This window comes from Solea senegalensis, linkage group LG2 (genome assembly GCF_019176455.1).
Source record: "Solea senegalensis isolate Sse05_10M linkage group LG2, IFAPA_SoseM_1, whole genome shotgun sequence".
In the NCBI taxonomy this organism is placed as follows: Eukaryota; Metazoa; Chordata; class Actinopteri; order Pleuronectiformes; family Soleidae; genus Solea; species Solea senegalensis.
Window position 1 is genome coordinate 1,531,166 of NC_058022.1, and position 16,859 is coordinate 1,548,024.

Genomic DNA, 16,859 nt, shown 5'->3' on the forward strand with positions numbered 1-16,859 from the left:
TAACATTATTTATTTATAAACCCTCACAAGTACTAGTACAAGAGTGTACTGTATATAGTTAACATTTTGTGTTGTTCAATAACTCGCAACTGTTAAGTTAAGTACATTTTTATTATTATTAAACCGTTATATTTGATTCAATTGAGTAAAAAAAAAAAAGTAAAAATGTACAAACAAAAAAATATGATATATAAAAATTGGGCAGCAATTCTCAACAAACTGTACAGAATACAGACAAAAATAATCCATGTTTGTGTTAAACAACCTCATTCTACGTTTTCTTTTTTTAACAAAGATCTTCATTCATTCATTCATTCATGGATTAAGATAAAGTCGTGAGTCTTATTGCACTAAAGGAGTGAGTGACAGGTGGAAACAGCAGTGAGCCTCACTAACAACACAGCGAGCTGTCAGAGAAACATCCAACCATGATGTCTGTCTGTCTGTCTGTCTGTCTGTCTGTCTGTCTGTCCCCTGAGACTCATCCTGGAAAACCTGTCCATCCGTCTGTGTGTGTGTGTGTGTGGCCGGTTACACAGTAAACGGCGTCAGCTAACTGAAAATGTGAAAATGAATATAACAGCCTGACCCTAATGTGTTGAACTCCATTGAGATGAACGCTCGTCCTCCACTCACTCACTCACGAGAGGAAAACCACGTCTGACTGAGATGAAACCAGTCTGCAGGATTTCTATGGAAAGCTTCTCCATCAGGGATAGAACCTGGAACGTGGAACCTGGTGTTTGTTTTTAGTTCCTGCTCCGACGAGGTTCAGCTGAGCCGAGACTAAAATGTGACGTCGACAGACTGAAGGTCAGTGACTGGTCAGAGAGTGTCGTCACTGAAGAGTCATGAGTGCGACGTCCGACGCGAGAATCAAAGCCAACGATGTCCAACTGTAGATCAACGTTAAAGACTTAAAAATCTACTTATAATTAAATAAAAAATAAAATATATATATATAAATTGCTAGCAAGAATCCTCCAAACAAGCCAAACCTTTTTTTTTGTATGAAGTGTTGGAATTGTGAAAAATGTAGGAGGTAGAGTTTGAAGGTGTGAAGGCTAAACTTTGGCTGTATCTTTAAAGTTTAACAGATTTAACAGATTTAAGCCACTTTCCAAACAACTCACCTCATAAAATCTACATCAGCTTAAGTCTACGATATCTACAGAACATGTTGACGTCTTCATCTCACTGTGAGACAGACTTTTCCTACAGGAAACTGACGTTTGTAAACCACTCACTCTCCCACACCAAACCCCATAGAGAAAAGCAGTGATTTTAGCTGGATTTAGCAGTGATTTAACACAGGAGCTGCTGGTCTTCTGCTGCCTCGTGTGGTCACTTTGTGTCACTGAGGTCGATCTGAGAGACACATTGTAAGCACAGAAGTCAAGAATTACCATATTTGAGCTTAGTGAAGGAGGCAGCAGTGGATCAACAACTCTCTGCGTGCTGTGATGTCAAATTGCTGATTTTGTGAATGGACTTTGGCACAAGGAGAGAAACTTGAGTTTCCTGTCGAACTGCGAGATAAAGCAGCAAACACGTTCCTTACATATCAAACATCGGCAAACTGGGCGTCCACGGTGCAGCGAGCTCTGACTCTGATGTGTCAGAACCTCATAAAACAACACTTCAAAAACATCCCCAACGCTCAGGAAAATGAAAACTTTTTTTACAGCTGGACTTTTCTCTGTGGTGCTGAGTTCTCAGGGTTCATCACGAGGCCTTTTCCCCCAAAGCCAAAGCACATATAATTGTTTTCTTATTAAACTGGAGGAGAACGAGGAGTTATTTCTGGCTTAAAGGGTCAGGAGGTGAGCGGCTGCCAGAGCGTTTTCCAGGCTCGGAGAAGACGTGACGACTCTCCCCGATGAATCGCCGCCACAACAGTCGCCTTCAAACGCTCGCGCGCGTTCCGGTTTGTTTTGTAAAAATAAAAAGTTCCAGATTCAAGATCTGTGGAATTAGGTTAACTGTGGCTGCGACGCAACACTGTGGTGATCGTGTCCAACGAGCACACATGAAAGCTCTGTTCATGCACTCAGTTTGATCCTGATCCCAGTCTCTGAGTCTGGATTCTTCTCCACAGGATTCATCCCGGTCATATCCACTCACTTTGGCAGTTTGATTAGTTACAAATGTGGTTTTGTTTATAGTTGATAGTTTTCTTCTGGATAAAAAGGTTCAGGGTTTGACTTGGAGGCTTTTCTGCAAGTTGTGTTCTGGAGTTTTCTTCTGGTACTTCAGTCCAAAAACAAGCAGATTGTGAATGGTTGTTTTGTTTCTGTATGTCGGTTTAACCTGCTTCTCCATCAGAGGACAGAAGGATGAATATATGGATGGACGTGTCAAACTGTGTCCTCATAGTTCTCATAAACTCTCTGAGCGCTAGCAGCTTCTACAGGTTTTCATATATTGCCAGTTAAAACGAGGTGTGAGGGACGGTCTTGGAGCCAATAAACACCGTATGGATAAAAGTATTGTTAAGTGTTGGATTCAGGTGTTTCCATCAGGCTTTGGTCTCCAGGCCTCTTGTCTCCAGTGTCTTCACACTTCAGCATACCGAGACATTTTGGACAATGCCATGCTTCCAACTTTGTGGCAACAGTTTGACAAAGTTCCCTGTTCTATTCCAACCTGACAACATGTGTCCCAGTGAACAAAGCAAGGACTATAAAGACATGATATTTGGGTTTTCTGTGGAAGAACTTTACCTCAACCCAATCGAGAACCTTCAGGATGAAGGGGAACATAAATTAAGCCAGATCTTCTCAGTGTCTGACCTCCTTAATGCTCTACAGAATGAATGGACACTGATTCACAAACAGGAAACAGCAAAGTCTTCCAAGAAGAGTGGACCATTACCGTCCTTGTTGGTGTAATGGTCCGGCGTCCAAATACTGTTGTCCATATAGCGTAAGCTAGAAATGAAAGACAGCTTCTGTTGGGGAGGACTTCATGTCACCTTTAGTGTTGACCAATAAGGAAGCGGAGTCAGGTTTCTGAGGACGAGGACATTTTGCAGCAGGAAGAGACGCGTTCATGACCCGGTTGGAACCAGGGCCTTTCTGCATGAAGTTTGCGTGGGTTTTCTCCGGGTTCTCTGGTGTCCTCCCACAGTCCAATGGTTGTTTGTCTCAACGTGGCCCTGTGATGGACTGGTGATCTGTCCAGGGTATGACCCCGCCTTTTACCCTCTGTCATCTGAGATTGGCGACCCTCATTTGTGTAATTAGGTTAACTAATGGATTGGATTGGCGACCTTCTTGTGGAGGATAAAGCGGAAGAAAACAGATGGATGGATGTTTGAACCCAGACAATGGAGGGCCACAACCACTGAATTCAAATCCCGGATAAATGGGAAGGGTTTTGCGTCAGGAAGGGCATCCGGCGTAAAACCTTTACCAAATCAAATATGCGGATCACTGTCAACAATTCTATCATACCGGATCGGTCGAGGCCACGGATTAACAACGTCTGCCATTGGTGCCGATGGAAACTGGGCTACTGTTGGCTGAAGATAAAGGAAGAGGACAGAGAGTGGGATGGTGTGTGAGGAGGCAGCAAGAGTAAGGACTCTGACCTGTAAAAGGACAAAGCTGACGGACATGATGGAGAGACGGAAAAAGAGACGCAGGGGAAGCAAAGACCGGGAGCTGCTCGACCATGGTTTAGATAGAGAGAGAAACGGTGTAAGGGGGAAATAATCGCTGAAGGAAGAGTTTGTGAGGAGTTGTCAGACAGAATCATGAGTGTGAAGCAAGAAATTGAAGATGTGATGTTGAAAGTTGGCCGTCGGTCAGAGGAGAGAGAGAGGAGTCGTGGAGTGAGTTGGATGAGGCGGCGGAGAGCGATTCCAGGCGGTGCAGGGAATAACAGAGGGGATTAGGACGTGTTGGGTAGGTACGGGGTTAACGAGAGGAATGAGGAAAAGACAAGGTCAGATTATGTTTGAAGTGATACACGAGCGGCCGAGGAGGAAGAGACCTCAGAAACACAACGTCCACGTGGATTTGAGGGCAGAGGAAAGTCTTAAAATTCTTCAGGAATATTGGGGAAATGGTTATTTTGATAATTTAAGTTTGTATATAAGATATTTCAAACAACAAAACTTTTACTTTTTAAGTTTGTCCCCGTGTGGAAATTAAGTGTAGTCAAAATATAAGAGGAAAACAGGCAAGAGAATGGAAAGTTAAATCCAAAATAATACAAAGTTTGTGTTGTACTTGAGCTCAGGAGGTTCAGGATCAGAGGTTTGACCCACATTTAAAGACAAATATTCCTTTGTTAAATTTCCTGTCAAAGCAGGTAAGAGTTTGAACACGTCCTCTGCTGTTACTTCATCACCTGAACGTTCCGTGCTTTCTCCCGCTGCGTTTCATCATCATCATCATCATCATCATCGTCATCGTCGTCATCGTCACAATGACAAACTCCGGAAAACGTCCGGACACGGAGCGGACGCGCGATGCTTTGACGAAGAGCAGAGACGGGACGATGGAGAAAATCAGAGCGTTTATCACGAGTGAAACTGAAGCAGGAACACGGCGACGAAAACGACCGCGTCTGTCTATCACACAAACTCTGCCTGAAACTCAACCATGCAACAACGGCTGCCTTAATCCCCCACACGTGTGTGTGTGTGTGTGTGTGTGTGTGTGTGTGGGCGTCTCACACACATGTGAGTGTGTTGTTGTAGTAACTCGAGCCGTGCAGGAGCCAAACCTCACCCACTCACTCATATTTCCACTGGCAACCTCAAACAAATTCCCCTGAAATGAGAAAGTGTGTTTGGTTTTTAACGTTGAACCACCTCACGGTCTGTTGTGAGCGACGGTGAAAGTACACACTGTGCATGTTTGCTGCTTGTTTTGACTCATGGTCATAGGAGGAGGAGGAGGAGGAGGAGGAGAGTCAACATGAGCAAAAAAGGAACAATCCAATGGATCTTTTCCACTACACAGCTGGACTGTGATAGTACCTGGTACTTTTTTAGTACCTGCTCTGACGAGGATAATAAAATGAAATGTGATGTCGACAAACTGCTGACCATTGATTGGTCAGAGAGTGTCGTCACTGGAAGAGTCATGAGCGCGACTATATTTAATGCTAATTTAGAAAAAGAAAAAGAAATTCCACATGAAAACATGAGATTACTAAAAGCAGTTTTGCTTAGTTTCTCTTTTTGTTCCATTAATATCGGAAACATATCCCGGGCTAGCCATTATTAGGAATACCAGTCGGTAACAACACTCTCTCTGCGTGGTATTTTGCACACACAAACAGCAACAAGTAATAAAAATGGATCAGTGTCAGAAAAACAAGGAGTTTAAATAAATCCACGACATGGAATTTCAGCTTAAAGGGTGTTTTAACATCAGCTAACACGATCACGTCAGTACATTTTCTCTGCCGTCACCCGGTTTAAAACCACACAGCTTTGTATTTATATGTAGTTCATAGTGACTAACTATAAAAACCCTTTATATTATTGCATTTCAAACTAAAAATAAAGAGATAGAGATGCTGAACGTAACAGTAGCTCAGCTGTGCTAAATACAAACAGTTTATTCTGTGGATGACGTTAGCATTATGGCTACGTTTGTTAACTAACAAGCTAATCTAGTCCATTTCATGAACACGTTACGCGAAATTTAATTTAATAGTAAGACGATAGTGTGTGCTATTAAACTGGAAGCAAAAACAGTAAAAACATGACAGTTTTATGCTAGGAGCAGCCATCTTCAATTGCTAGCTTGCACACGTCGGTAATTTGAGCAAAAATAACAGAAATACGTTTAAAAAAAAGTAAATTTTGTCTGCTCTCGTCCTGTTAAAAACCACACAGCTTTATATTTATATGTAGTTTGTATTAATCTATTCCAGAGAGAGGCTGAATGAGCATCAGGACTTTGTCTCGCTGCGAGAACACTTGACCCTCGGTTTGTTTGTGGGCGTCAGAGCAGGATCATCGCAGCGATGAGCGGGTTCTGGTTCCAGCTTCGCACAATAGCCACACGCATTTAGTCAACACAACCACCACATAATTAGCATTTTCAAATAATGTGTGGTGCAGGATTCATTTGTTTGTTTAACCCTCGTCCTTCTGCTCCTGCTCTGCCGAGGTTCAACAGACTAAAGATCCCGATTATGCTCTAAATATATCGACTCCAGGACAACATGTGCTGAACAACCACCACGTTACAAAAACACCAGTGTTTCCACTCGCTCTCAGTCAAAGACAACAGGGCTCTGCCCACTTTGACACATGTTAGGTTTCTTTGCACTAATGTTCACATCCATGCAATAATAACACAGATCACAGAAAATGATCGAGTGTAAAATATCATGTGTCTGTCAGTGTGTCTGTAGATAACAGAATAAATCTATGTCTTTATGTATGTTTCAGGTGATGTCTTCATCCACACAAAACAACGCTGCAGTACCTATGCCAGGCCTGTGTGTGGCGCTGTAACACTGCTACAGAAATAGTAATATTCTCTCGTTTTCGTGTGGACAGTCGCTAACTTTCATTCAGATCTAATCCAGATTACAGCTATAGTGTCAGTTTAAATTCAACAATCCCGTTTCACCAGTTCAGATGTGTTCACCCTTAAGAAAACATCCTCAAAGAACATTAATGTTGAGGCGTTTTATAATTAAATAAAAGTGTATTTGTAACTGCAGTTCACTACAGGAAGTGTTGGGGGCAGTATCGCTTCCATCGCCTGGTACAAAGGTTCTTAAGTAAAGGAGTATTTTAAGGGAAATTAAACAACAAAACAAGATAAACGTTACCATGAACACTAGCATTATTTTGAGAGAAAATTGTACTTAACTAATGGAATATTTTAAGGGAAATAAATCCAATGAAACAAGATCAATGTTAGCATGAACACTTGAGAGTAAACTTACTTAAGTAATGGAGTATTTTAAGGGAAATAAACTAATGAAACAACAGAACTAAGCAGGTAAAGTTCCATATAGATCCAGAACATTCTTCTGAAGGTGTGAAACACAGGTGTCTGGGAGCGCTTGTTTTTGTTTAAAATCATCTGCAGGTTGAATAAACTGTCGCTGCTGTTCCGTGTCTCAGAGTTCCGACTGTCACCGCTCACCCCCCGCGCCTGTCAGCGACATCGCTCGTCTCATCTGTCCGTCCCCTCGTCCACGCTTGCAGTCAAAGGCGTCTCTGTTCACTGTGTTCACTCACAGCGAGAACATGAACGACATCACCACCTTCTCCTGTGATGAGACCATGAGGCCACATGGTCACATGACTCTCATTCATCATCAGACTCTGGACCGTCATGTACTGAGAAACAATGCGGCATCATTCGTGAGTGTTGTTTTCAATCATTACATTAAGTGAAATCAGAGAAGAGGCTCCGCCCACTCACCGACATTATTACGATTAAAGAATAAACCACGATTAATAAAATAATAGTTTAAAAGTCCTAAAAAAAAACAGAACATCAATGTTATTATTAAATAATTAAATAAAGCTTTATTTGTAACTGCAGTTCACCACAGGAAGTGTTGGGGGCAGTATAGTTTCCACTGTGATGTCATTCATTGATGAAGAAGAAGAATACGAGTATGGGATTATTTCACTGGAAATAAACCAATGAACAATTGAACATTCACGCACTAGCTAGTACTAGCGTTCTCTAGAGACAAGACTTACTTAAGTGATGGAGTATTTTTAAGGGGAAATTAATCAATAAAACAAGCTAAATGTTTGCATGAACATTAGGGTTCTTTAGAGAAAAACATTACTTAAGTAATGGAAAATTTTAAGTTTCCGGCTGTTTTACGTCCAAACAAACAAAATTACAAACACGGCGTTCAATCTCTGGTGGTAAATCTTTCACACTGCTCCTTTAATCCTGAACATTTGAATATTTGATCCTGAGCAAACGTCAGAATCCACAGCTGTGTGAGGATGTACCAAGTATTCAAAAGTCAAACCGAAACACAGGTTCTAATAATGAATATCTGAGAGACGGACAGAGAGGTGACAAGCACAGGAGGAGGCGTGGCCTCCACATGAGCAGATAGCTAAGACATGAAAGGCGATGATCCCCAAACATGATCCTCCCCTGCGCTCCTTCATCATCATCATCATCACAGCCGCTGACCTGCAACCTGAGCACAGGTGAGGGCGGAAGAGCGTGATGTCACCATGACAATGTGGTCACTAAGTGTTTCCTACCTGAACCCTCACCCTGTCACCCTGTCACCCTGTCACGTACAGTACAGATGACGCCGCAGTGTCACTTTACCAAAACACACATTCACACCCAGGTGCATTGGAGGAGTCGCTGCTCCTCATAGAATTTACTTCCCTGGTGTTAAATCATTTAAGAAGACAGGTGACGCTCTTTTTTTCCTACTCTGCTGGAGTTTGTGTCACTTTTGTAATCCGACCACTTCCTGCACCAAAGCCCATTGAGAAATGTAGCAATTTTAACGTCACAGCACACAGGAGTTGTTCATCCACTGCTGCCTCCATCACTAAGTTCAAACGTCTTATTTTGTCAAATTCGGCATTTGAAATCCTTTGTTCAGACACACGTCAGTGACACACAGTGACCACACGAGGCAGCAGTAGACCAGCAGCTCCTGCGTCCCTGCAGCTAAAATCACTGATTTTCTCTATGGGGTTTGGTGTGGGAGAGTGAGCGCTTTACAAACTTCAGTTTCCTGATATTCTTAAAACATTGCAGGCTTGAGTTGTGTGTGTGTGTGCGTGTGTGTGTGTGCGTGTGTGTGTGTGTGTGTGTGTCAATGCCTTACATGACAACATTCCAGAAAGACGTAACTATCCCTTGAACCACTGGAAGCGGAATATTAAACGTCATTGTTTTATGACAAAACTAATCGCAGGCTTGTGCTGTTTGATGTTTTAAGTGTCTCTCACACACACACGCGCACACACACACACACGCAGACACACACACAGACAGACTTCGACAGTGTCTTTCATAGTTGTCCCATCAGCTGAGAATGTGAGAATGTGGTGAGGCTGCTTCTTAAAGGACAAAGGTTTCAGACGGTGACATTTGAAATTGCGCCCATGTGAAGATGCTTCTTTCTGTCTTTCTTTCTGTCTTTCTTTCTGTCTTTCTGTCTTTTTCCTTCCTTTTCTTTGAAAGACGATGTGAAATGCGAGGTTATCAGCTCCGGTGTCTGTGTGTAAAGAAGCAGCAGCGTGGCCTTGAAGGACACAGGTGTGAGAGCCTGAGACGGATTTCCCCTCATTATTGCTCACGTTTTTGTGCCAAACTCAGCGTTAAATGTAAGAAGATTCACGGGTTTACTCGAGTAAAACCACAATATCATTGTTTTGGCACAATTTCTTGACATTTTGTGACAAATATTCTTCATATTACTCCAGTTTTAGTCCAAATTCAGCCTTGAACGCGAGCAGACAGACTATTTCATTTGTTGCAAACATGAAAATCCTTATTTTTGGCACAATTTCTCCTCCTTTTTGCATCTTTTTCTTGTTTTTCACACCAGTTTTTGCTCCACATCCAGGACACAGACTTTACCAAATAGCTTTTCTGCAAAGTACAAGACATAGTGTTCTCATTATTTCTCCACGTTTTGTGCCAAATTCCCGGTAGGAATGTTTTACTCGCTGACAACATGAATGTCATTGTTTTTGGCACAATTCTTTGCAGACTTTTGCATCTTTTTCTTATTTTTCACACCAGTTTTTGCTCCAAACTCAGCACACAGGTGCTTTCACACGCTGATGTTACTTTTCGCAGCTTTTTTGACAAATATCTTTCGTTATTACTGCAGTTTTACTCCAAACTCAGCTTTAAATTAAGAGGAGACCGTTGACAACATCATTTTCACTCTAAATCTCACAAATACTTGTGTTATAACTTTGTTGGGACACTGACCGATTCACATGTTGACAACATTATCATTATTTTAGCAACATTTCTCCCACAATATTCACCAATGTCTTGTTTTTACACCAGTTTTTTCTCTAAATTCAGATTAATTTAACATTTAATGACTTTTCTCTACAATTTCCGACAGAAACATTCAATTATTACATCACCTTTTCTGCCAAACTTCTGCTGTGTGTGTAAAGACATTTGTTGACAATGTCTGTGTCATTATTATTTCACCCAAAAATTGATTTAATTATTTCTCCACTTATTCTGCCAGAATTCAGCTTCACGTGTAACAAGACGTCTGCTCCATTATTGCAGCAACATTTCCACCCAATATTTGTCCATTTTGTCCAGACTCAGCTCCGCGCGCGCTCAGAATCAGAGCATGACGCGCAAGCGCATGTCCAGCGGCGACGACTTTTGGATGAAAACTGAGACTGAGACTATAAATAAAGTTGGATTTGACCCAGCAGCGTTTTCCATAACAACAACAACAACAACAACAACGAGCACTAGAAGAAGAAGAAGAAGAAGAAGAAGAAGAAGATTTCCTGACCTTTATGATGCTGCTCCTGCGCGGCGCTGCCTTCACGGACTCCAGAAGGATGGTGTCCGAGTCCTGACCACCGCCGCCGGGGAGGATGACGCCGCTCCGCCGGCCGCGGGACACTCTGGGCGGGATGAAGTCCGGCGTTCCGTCGCTGTCTCCGTTTCCATCGCGTTCAGACATGACGTCACTCAGAAGAAGCGGATCTCGGTTCCGGTGAATGAAAATTGAAAACAAAACAAAAAACTAGTCAAGTCTTTGGATCAGACCTGAGTAAAGTTTGTGAAGCGCGGCTGCCATTTAAAGCCACAGATGAGCGCGTGGAGCGTCACAGTCCGGGCACGCGCGCGCGGCAGACGCGGCAGCGGTGGAGCCGAAACTAATCACTCAGATGTGATCAGTGCCGATCAGACAGTCATCGATCATCGATCCTCACAGTCCACACTCTGCTCCGCACGCGCTCAGAATCAGAGCATGACGCGCAGGCGCAGGTTCAGCCAGCGGCGACGACTTTTGGATGAAAACTGAGACTGAGGACGCGCAACAAGTCCCTCACTGTTCCGCGTGTCCCCGTGTCTCCTGCAGATGCTGCTGGACGCGGTCAGGACACGGAGGAGACACGCGCGCTTCCGCAGCTTTTCAGTGCGCGAGGAGGAGGATTGATGAAGAAGAGGAGGAGGAGGTGAGGAAGAGAAATGTTTGAAAACAATCCAGCGCTGACCTCCCTCCCTCCCTCCCTCTCTCTCTCGCGCGCGCGCGGTGTCAAAGGGCAGCGAACTTGCGCGTCAGGTAAAAAAGCAGCAGATCCGCGGGCGCGTCGCCGCGTCGCACGCCGCTTCGCTCGCTCTGAACGCGGACGCTTGGCTCGCACGCGCCTCGGGTTTGTGTTTGAACAGCAGCGTCAACAGTGGACTTTTCACGAGCGCAGGGAAACACTACTGACAGTCGCGCCGCCTCTAACCTCCCTCTCTTCCTCCCTCCTTCCTCTCCTCCTCCACCAGCTCCTCCCACGCGCCACCCGAGATCTTGATCGACGCGCGGCGCCGCCAATGCGCGCCGCCGCTGAGAGATTTGGAGGCAGCGCGAGGGTGTGATTGGAGGACTGTCGCGTGCTCAGGTAGCGACAGAACTCCCTCTAGTGTTTTTATTTTTTTATTAAAATCAGATTTAAGCAGAGTTTGGCAAGTTAATGAACATAAGTTACTAGTTATAGTTACTAGTTATAGTTACTAGTCCTCTCTAAAAGGAACTGAACTTTACTTTGTAACAAATTATTCCAAAACACTGTCTCCTCTGTCCTCTCTGTCTTCATGTCCTCAGGATGCTCCGCTGACCTCTGACCTTTCATTACTGTCCACTCACAGCAGTAAAGATTAGTGTCTGGTCTGAAGGTTCAATAAAAGTCTCTTATATTATTCATCATCGCTGCCACCGCCGTCTGTGTCTCCCGGGGTCCGCCTCCGTCAGAGGTCAGAGGTCAGGGCCGAGGAGACGACAGCAGCAGCAGCAGCAACAGCAGCAGCAACAGCGCCCCCTGTAGTAGCTGCTGGCAGAGATTTAGTGTCCGGTTCAAGGACACGTGTGTGGTGAGGACTGTGTCTCACATATATATGCGTGAGACACACACACACACACACTGTACACATATATATATATATACAGTGTGTGTGTGTGTGTGTGTGTGTGAAGTAACACGTGGTGTAAAGTTTTATTTTTGACTCTGACAGTGAAGTGAGAGAGTGAAGGTGAACACATAACTCTGAGAGACGTCACCAAGGTAACACATTCTACAGCTGTGTGTCTCTCTCTCACACACACACACACACACACACACAGTGAGTTCACACCTTCAGTGTTCATTCCCCTGAAGGCCGGGGCTCAGAGGTCAGAGGTCATGAAGGATTGAGGATGATCCTCATCGTGACTTCGAGGGATAAAAGTACATCATTTCAAATGAGTAAATAAAGTGAAATATTGATCTTTTAAAGACTTAAATATGAAGATCAAACAACAAGAAGAATCGCCTGAAGTTACGGACTGCACCTTTAAACTCAGTCATTATCACCAGTGTGTTTACTTACAGTCTGTTACCATGACAACAGGAGTGTCTTCTTCTCCAGTGTCCTCCATGTTGTCCCACTGTGTTTGTACAGTAGCCTGAATGGACAAATGTGAGAGGGTTTGAGTTTTGATGTGTTTGTCCGTCTCCTGCAGGACACCGTAGTTTCTACCAGACATGAGAGAACGAGGAGCATGTGACAAACACACATCCATCCACCTGTCCACCTGTCCAAATGTCCACCTGTCCGTCCATCTCTCCATCCAAAATAAATTGTTGGACCCAATAGAATCTCCCATGAACCATCTGTGGGTTGTAACCCAGTCTTTGAGAAACACTGAGATCATGGATGAAGCTTCTTTGTAGAGACAGACAGACAGAGAGACACAAAGACAGAGAGACAGACAGAGAATAACTTACATTATGGAGACTTGATGTTTGTCCTTATAAGGAAGACAAGTCCCTGTAATGTGAAACAGATTTATGTCCCCACGACATGAGGAATACCTGGAGAAAACACACACACACACATTTGTTTTTATATCTTAGTGAGGACACTCATAGACATTATACATTCCCTAACCCCTTACTCTTACCCTTACCTTAACCTTAACCATCACTACTACATGCCTAACATTAACTCTAAAACCAGGTCTTAACCCTGAAAATTAATGTCCTCACTAAGACAACATGTCCTCACAAGATAGTTTGTTTGAGACCTGTACACACACACACACACACACACATTCATTTAAACTGACTAAAGACTTGAATCTTGGTTTAAAACGTAAGAATATTAAACTAAAGTGATTTTCTGTCCAGTAGAAAATTCCACTTCCTCAACTATTATATGTACATATATATATATGTAAGTCAACACTAGATGGCGCCATCACCAAACAAACCATCACATCATCTCTGTTACTAAAGACAAAGTGAATCAATATTTTATTATCTGTTCACCTGCTTTTTCAGTGTCTGAAATAATAATAAAAATACATAAAAGTCAAGATAAAACCACTCACTCTCCTGCACCAAAGCCCATGATTTTAACATCACACACACACAGGAGTTGTTGATCCACTGCTGCCTCCATCACTAAAATCTAATGTCTGATTTTATGAAATCAGCGTTTGAAATCCTTCACTCAGATTGACCTCAGTGACACAAAGTGACCACACGAGGCAGCAGTAGAGCAGCAGCTCCTGTGTCGCCGCCAGTGTGGTGTGTGTGGTTTCAGTCACGTTAACACTTTTTAATGAATGAATGGAAGAAAGGAAGGAGAGAGGAAGGAAAGAGGAGGGGAGGAAGGAAGCAGCTGGGTTCATGAGAGGAAACGAGGAAATCCTTGAATAATATTTACTGTGTACTGACTGTATTTATGTGCGTATATGTATACATGTATATACACATATATTGCATTATATAGAACAGTGGTTCTCAAACACTGGTTCGGGGCCCACGGATGGGTCATTGGGGATTTTTTGGGGGGGGTCCCACCTCCAATTAGCAGCCTTTTATAAGGTTAAGATTTATTTGTTTATGTTTTAAATAACATGCAGTTATTCCTCAGAAATGAGGTTCTGCCTCAGTAGGACCAGGTTTTGGTCTCCATGAGGACCACACACACACACACACACACACACACACACACAGATGTTGCTGTGTGGATAAAGGAACGTTTTAAAAATAACTCGACAGGAAACCAAGTCCGTTCAGAAGCTCCACCCGGGGCCGAGACGCGGTGGGGAGGAAACCCGACGCCCTCCTTCACTAAACACACACACACACAGTGCATGCGGCGCTGGAAGGAAGTGAACACTTTCCACAGCAGTACATTAAACACGAACGATGACCTCTGACCTCACCGTGTCTGAATGTGTGACATCATGACTTCATCAGAGAAGCTCGTCCACTGACTGAATTCCCACGTTTCATAGTTTAAATCATATATAAACGTGTTTATGTATAAAGTATTGAAATTACAAATGTAAATATAGATAGAGATTAACTCTACTGCCCCCTGTGGTCAAACACCAGTACGTTCCAGATTGATATTTTGTAGGTTTACAATCTGCTCGTTCTCTCACACCAAACCTCATAGAGAAAATCAGTGATTTACCATCACAGCACACAGGAGATGTTGATCCACTGCTGCCTCCATCACTAAGTTCAAATGTCTTATTTTGTCCATTCGGCATTTGAATATCTTATCTCTCAAAATCAGTGACACAAATTAACCACACGAGGCAGCAGTAGACCTGCAGCTCCTGTGTAACTGTGAGCTTAAATCGCTGGTTTTCTCTATGGGCTTTGGTGTGAGGAAGAGTGAGCGTCTACAGGTGAGATTCAAATATTGTAGATTTAATGTGACACTGATTTTGTTTTAGGTGAAACGTGATCTACTTTACATTCATCTTTCCTTCACTAATGAGTTCAGCTGAGCTCTTTAAAAGGTCAGAGGTCAGCAGTGTGAAAGTGTGTGTGTGTCAGGGGGTCAGGGGGTCGGGGGGTGGAGGCCACAGGTTTGATGCCACATGTGCCGGGTTCTGCTCCGGATGTTGCGACAGATTCACAAGATAACAGCTGAACAAGAAGTCGGGCCTCGAGTTACAGGAGCCACAAGAGTTAATCCAAACAGAACGACAGATTAACGGTCGCAGATTGAATTACTCACTGGTTATTATGTCAGGATAGAAGAAGAAGAAGAAGAAAAAGGCAGATGGCTGAGGGGGCGGGGCAGAGTGATCTGGAAGACGACTGAAACTTTAGGACACAAAATGTAAACCTATATGTATTTTACTGTACTATATTATGTAGGCAGCCATTCCAGGTCCTTAAATTCAACATTATTTTAACTTTTAAAATACTTAAATTATAACTCAATATGTGTTTTTCTGTTGGAAAACAGAAAAACACATCCTGAATGAACACATGCAAATTCACTTCTTGTTTTACGCCATATCAGAAATCACCGGTGTGATAAATGTAAAATGGATTTTTAATTATTTTCAAATGTAAAATGCTTCAATTTAATATTTTTAGCATTAATTACATGATCTCGTGTACAACTCTGAATGGTTGTGATCGTCAACTGACTGCAGCAGAGGCTCAGTGCAGGGGTGTCAAACTCGTGGCACACTGGCCACATGTGGCTTTAATGACCTATTTCTTGATGTTGTTGTTTTTTGACTAATATATGAATTTTGCATCATAAAACTGTCTTTTAGGTAGTATTTTCTATATTTTATTTATCTCAGCATTTTTGTTTCAGCTGTTGTTGTTTGTGTTTTATAAATAAAGTTGGATTTGATAAAATTATGATATATGCTAGAGAAATTTATTAAAACCATAGATACACTTGATTTGAACCAAATGTTGAGACATTTTTGTTAAAAAAATGTCAAAAACTAATATTTGACTCATAAAATAATACATTTTGGTCAAAGAGAAACTTTGTTAACTGGAGTTGTGGCATCATACAAATCTCAGTATTTAAATGTAGATTTATCACTTTTATTTTAAAAAATGATAACGTGATTACCTTGTAATTTTGCATCTTCTGAGTCATTTGGCTTCTGTTTTCTCTGTGTGTTAATAATGACGACATGAACTCTTTAATCATATTGCATGGTGAGAGTCACGGAGTCACAGAGAGGAATCATGATGAACGGATGAGGTGAATCATGATGAATGGATGAGGGAAATCATGGCGCAGCGACATGGTTTTTTGTTTTTCTTTCTCCCGCCACAGCAACAGCCGCGGCTCTAAGTCCCGCCCCCTTCGACGACTAAATGTTGCCATTTAAACGTGATTTCTGTTCATAAACTGAATAAATGAACAGTTTTTAGTGAGCGCGAGTCCGTTATCGTGCTACAAACCGTTCACTGAAACTTTTTCCTCCAGCGAAAACTTCATTACGTCAAGTTTGCGACCGTGAGACGCCATGACACTTTGACTTCAAAATAAAAGTCCAAATAAAATGTGTGTTAGCAAACACAGCAGTGTAGTTAATCAATCTGAAAACTATACAGTAAAAGTTATGTTGCCCCAAAATTTGACCGCTCAAATTGGAAATCCCCAACTTCCGACTACAACTGGAACGCACTCATAGGATTCTAAGATGGCTGCCAATTTTAAAATCACTCTACTGCTACTTTAAGTGTTAATTCCATTTCTGTCTTGTTTCATGTTAATGGAAATTACTGCTAATATTTTTAAACGTAGACGTGTTGCTACGTTGTTTGTGGGCACAAAAATACCATGTGACGCCAGGTCCGACTTCAAATGTAAATGGACGCACCATCGTTTTAATGGAAAACTAAT

At 42.6% G+C, this 16,859-nt stretch overlaps 1 protein-coding gene across 1 annotated transcript in view; it reads right to left on the reverse strand.

Moving 5' to 3' along the window:
* plcl1 (phospholipase C like 1) overlaps nucleotides 1-11,173 on the reverse strand; it is a 67,747-nt gene extending 56,574 nt beyond the window's left edge. Inside the window, exon 1 of the mRNA XM_044019123.1 lies at nucleotides 10,483-11,173. Coding sequence (XP_043875058.1) covers nucleotides 10,483-10,656 — 174 coding nt within the window. The 5' untranslated portion in view covers nucleotides 10,657-11,173. The remainder of the gene's footprint in view (nucleotides 1-10,482) is intronic.
* Nucleotides 11,174-16,859: the final 5,686 nt, after the last annotated feature.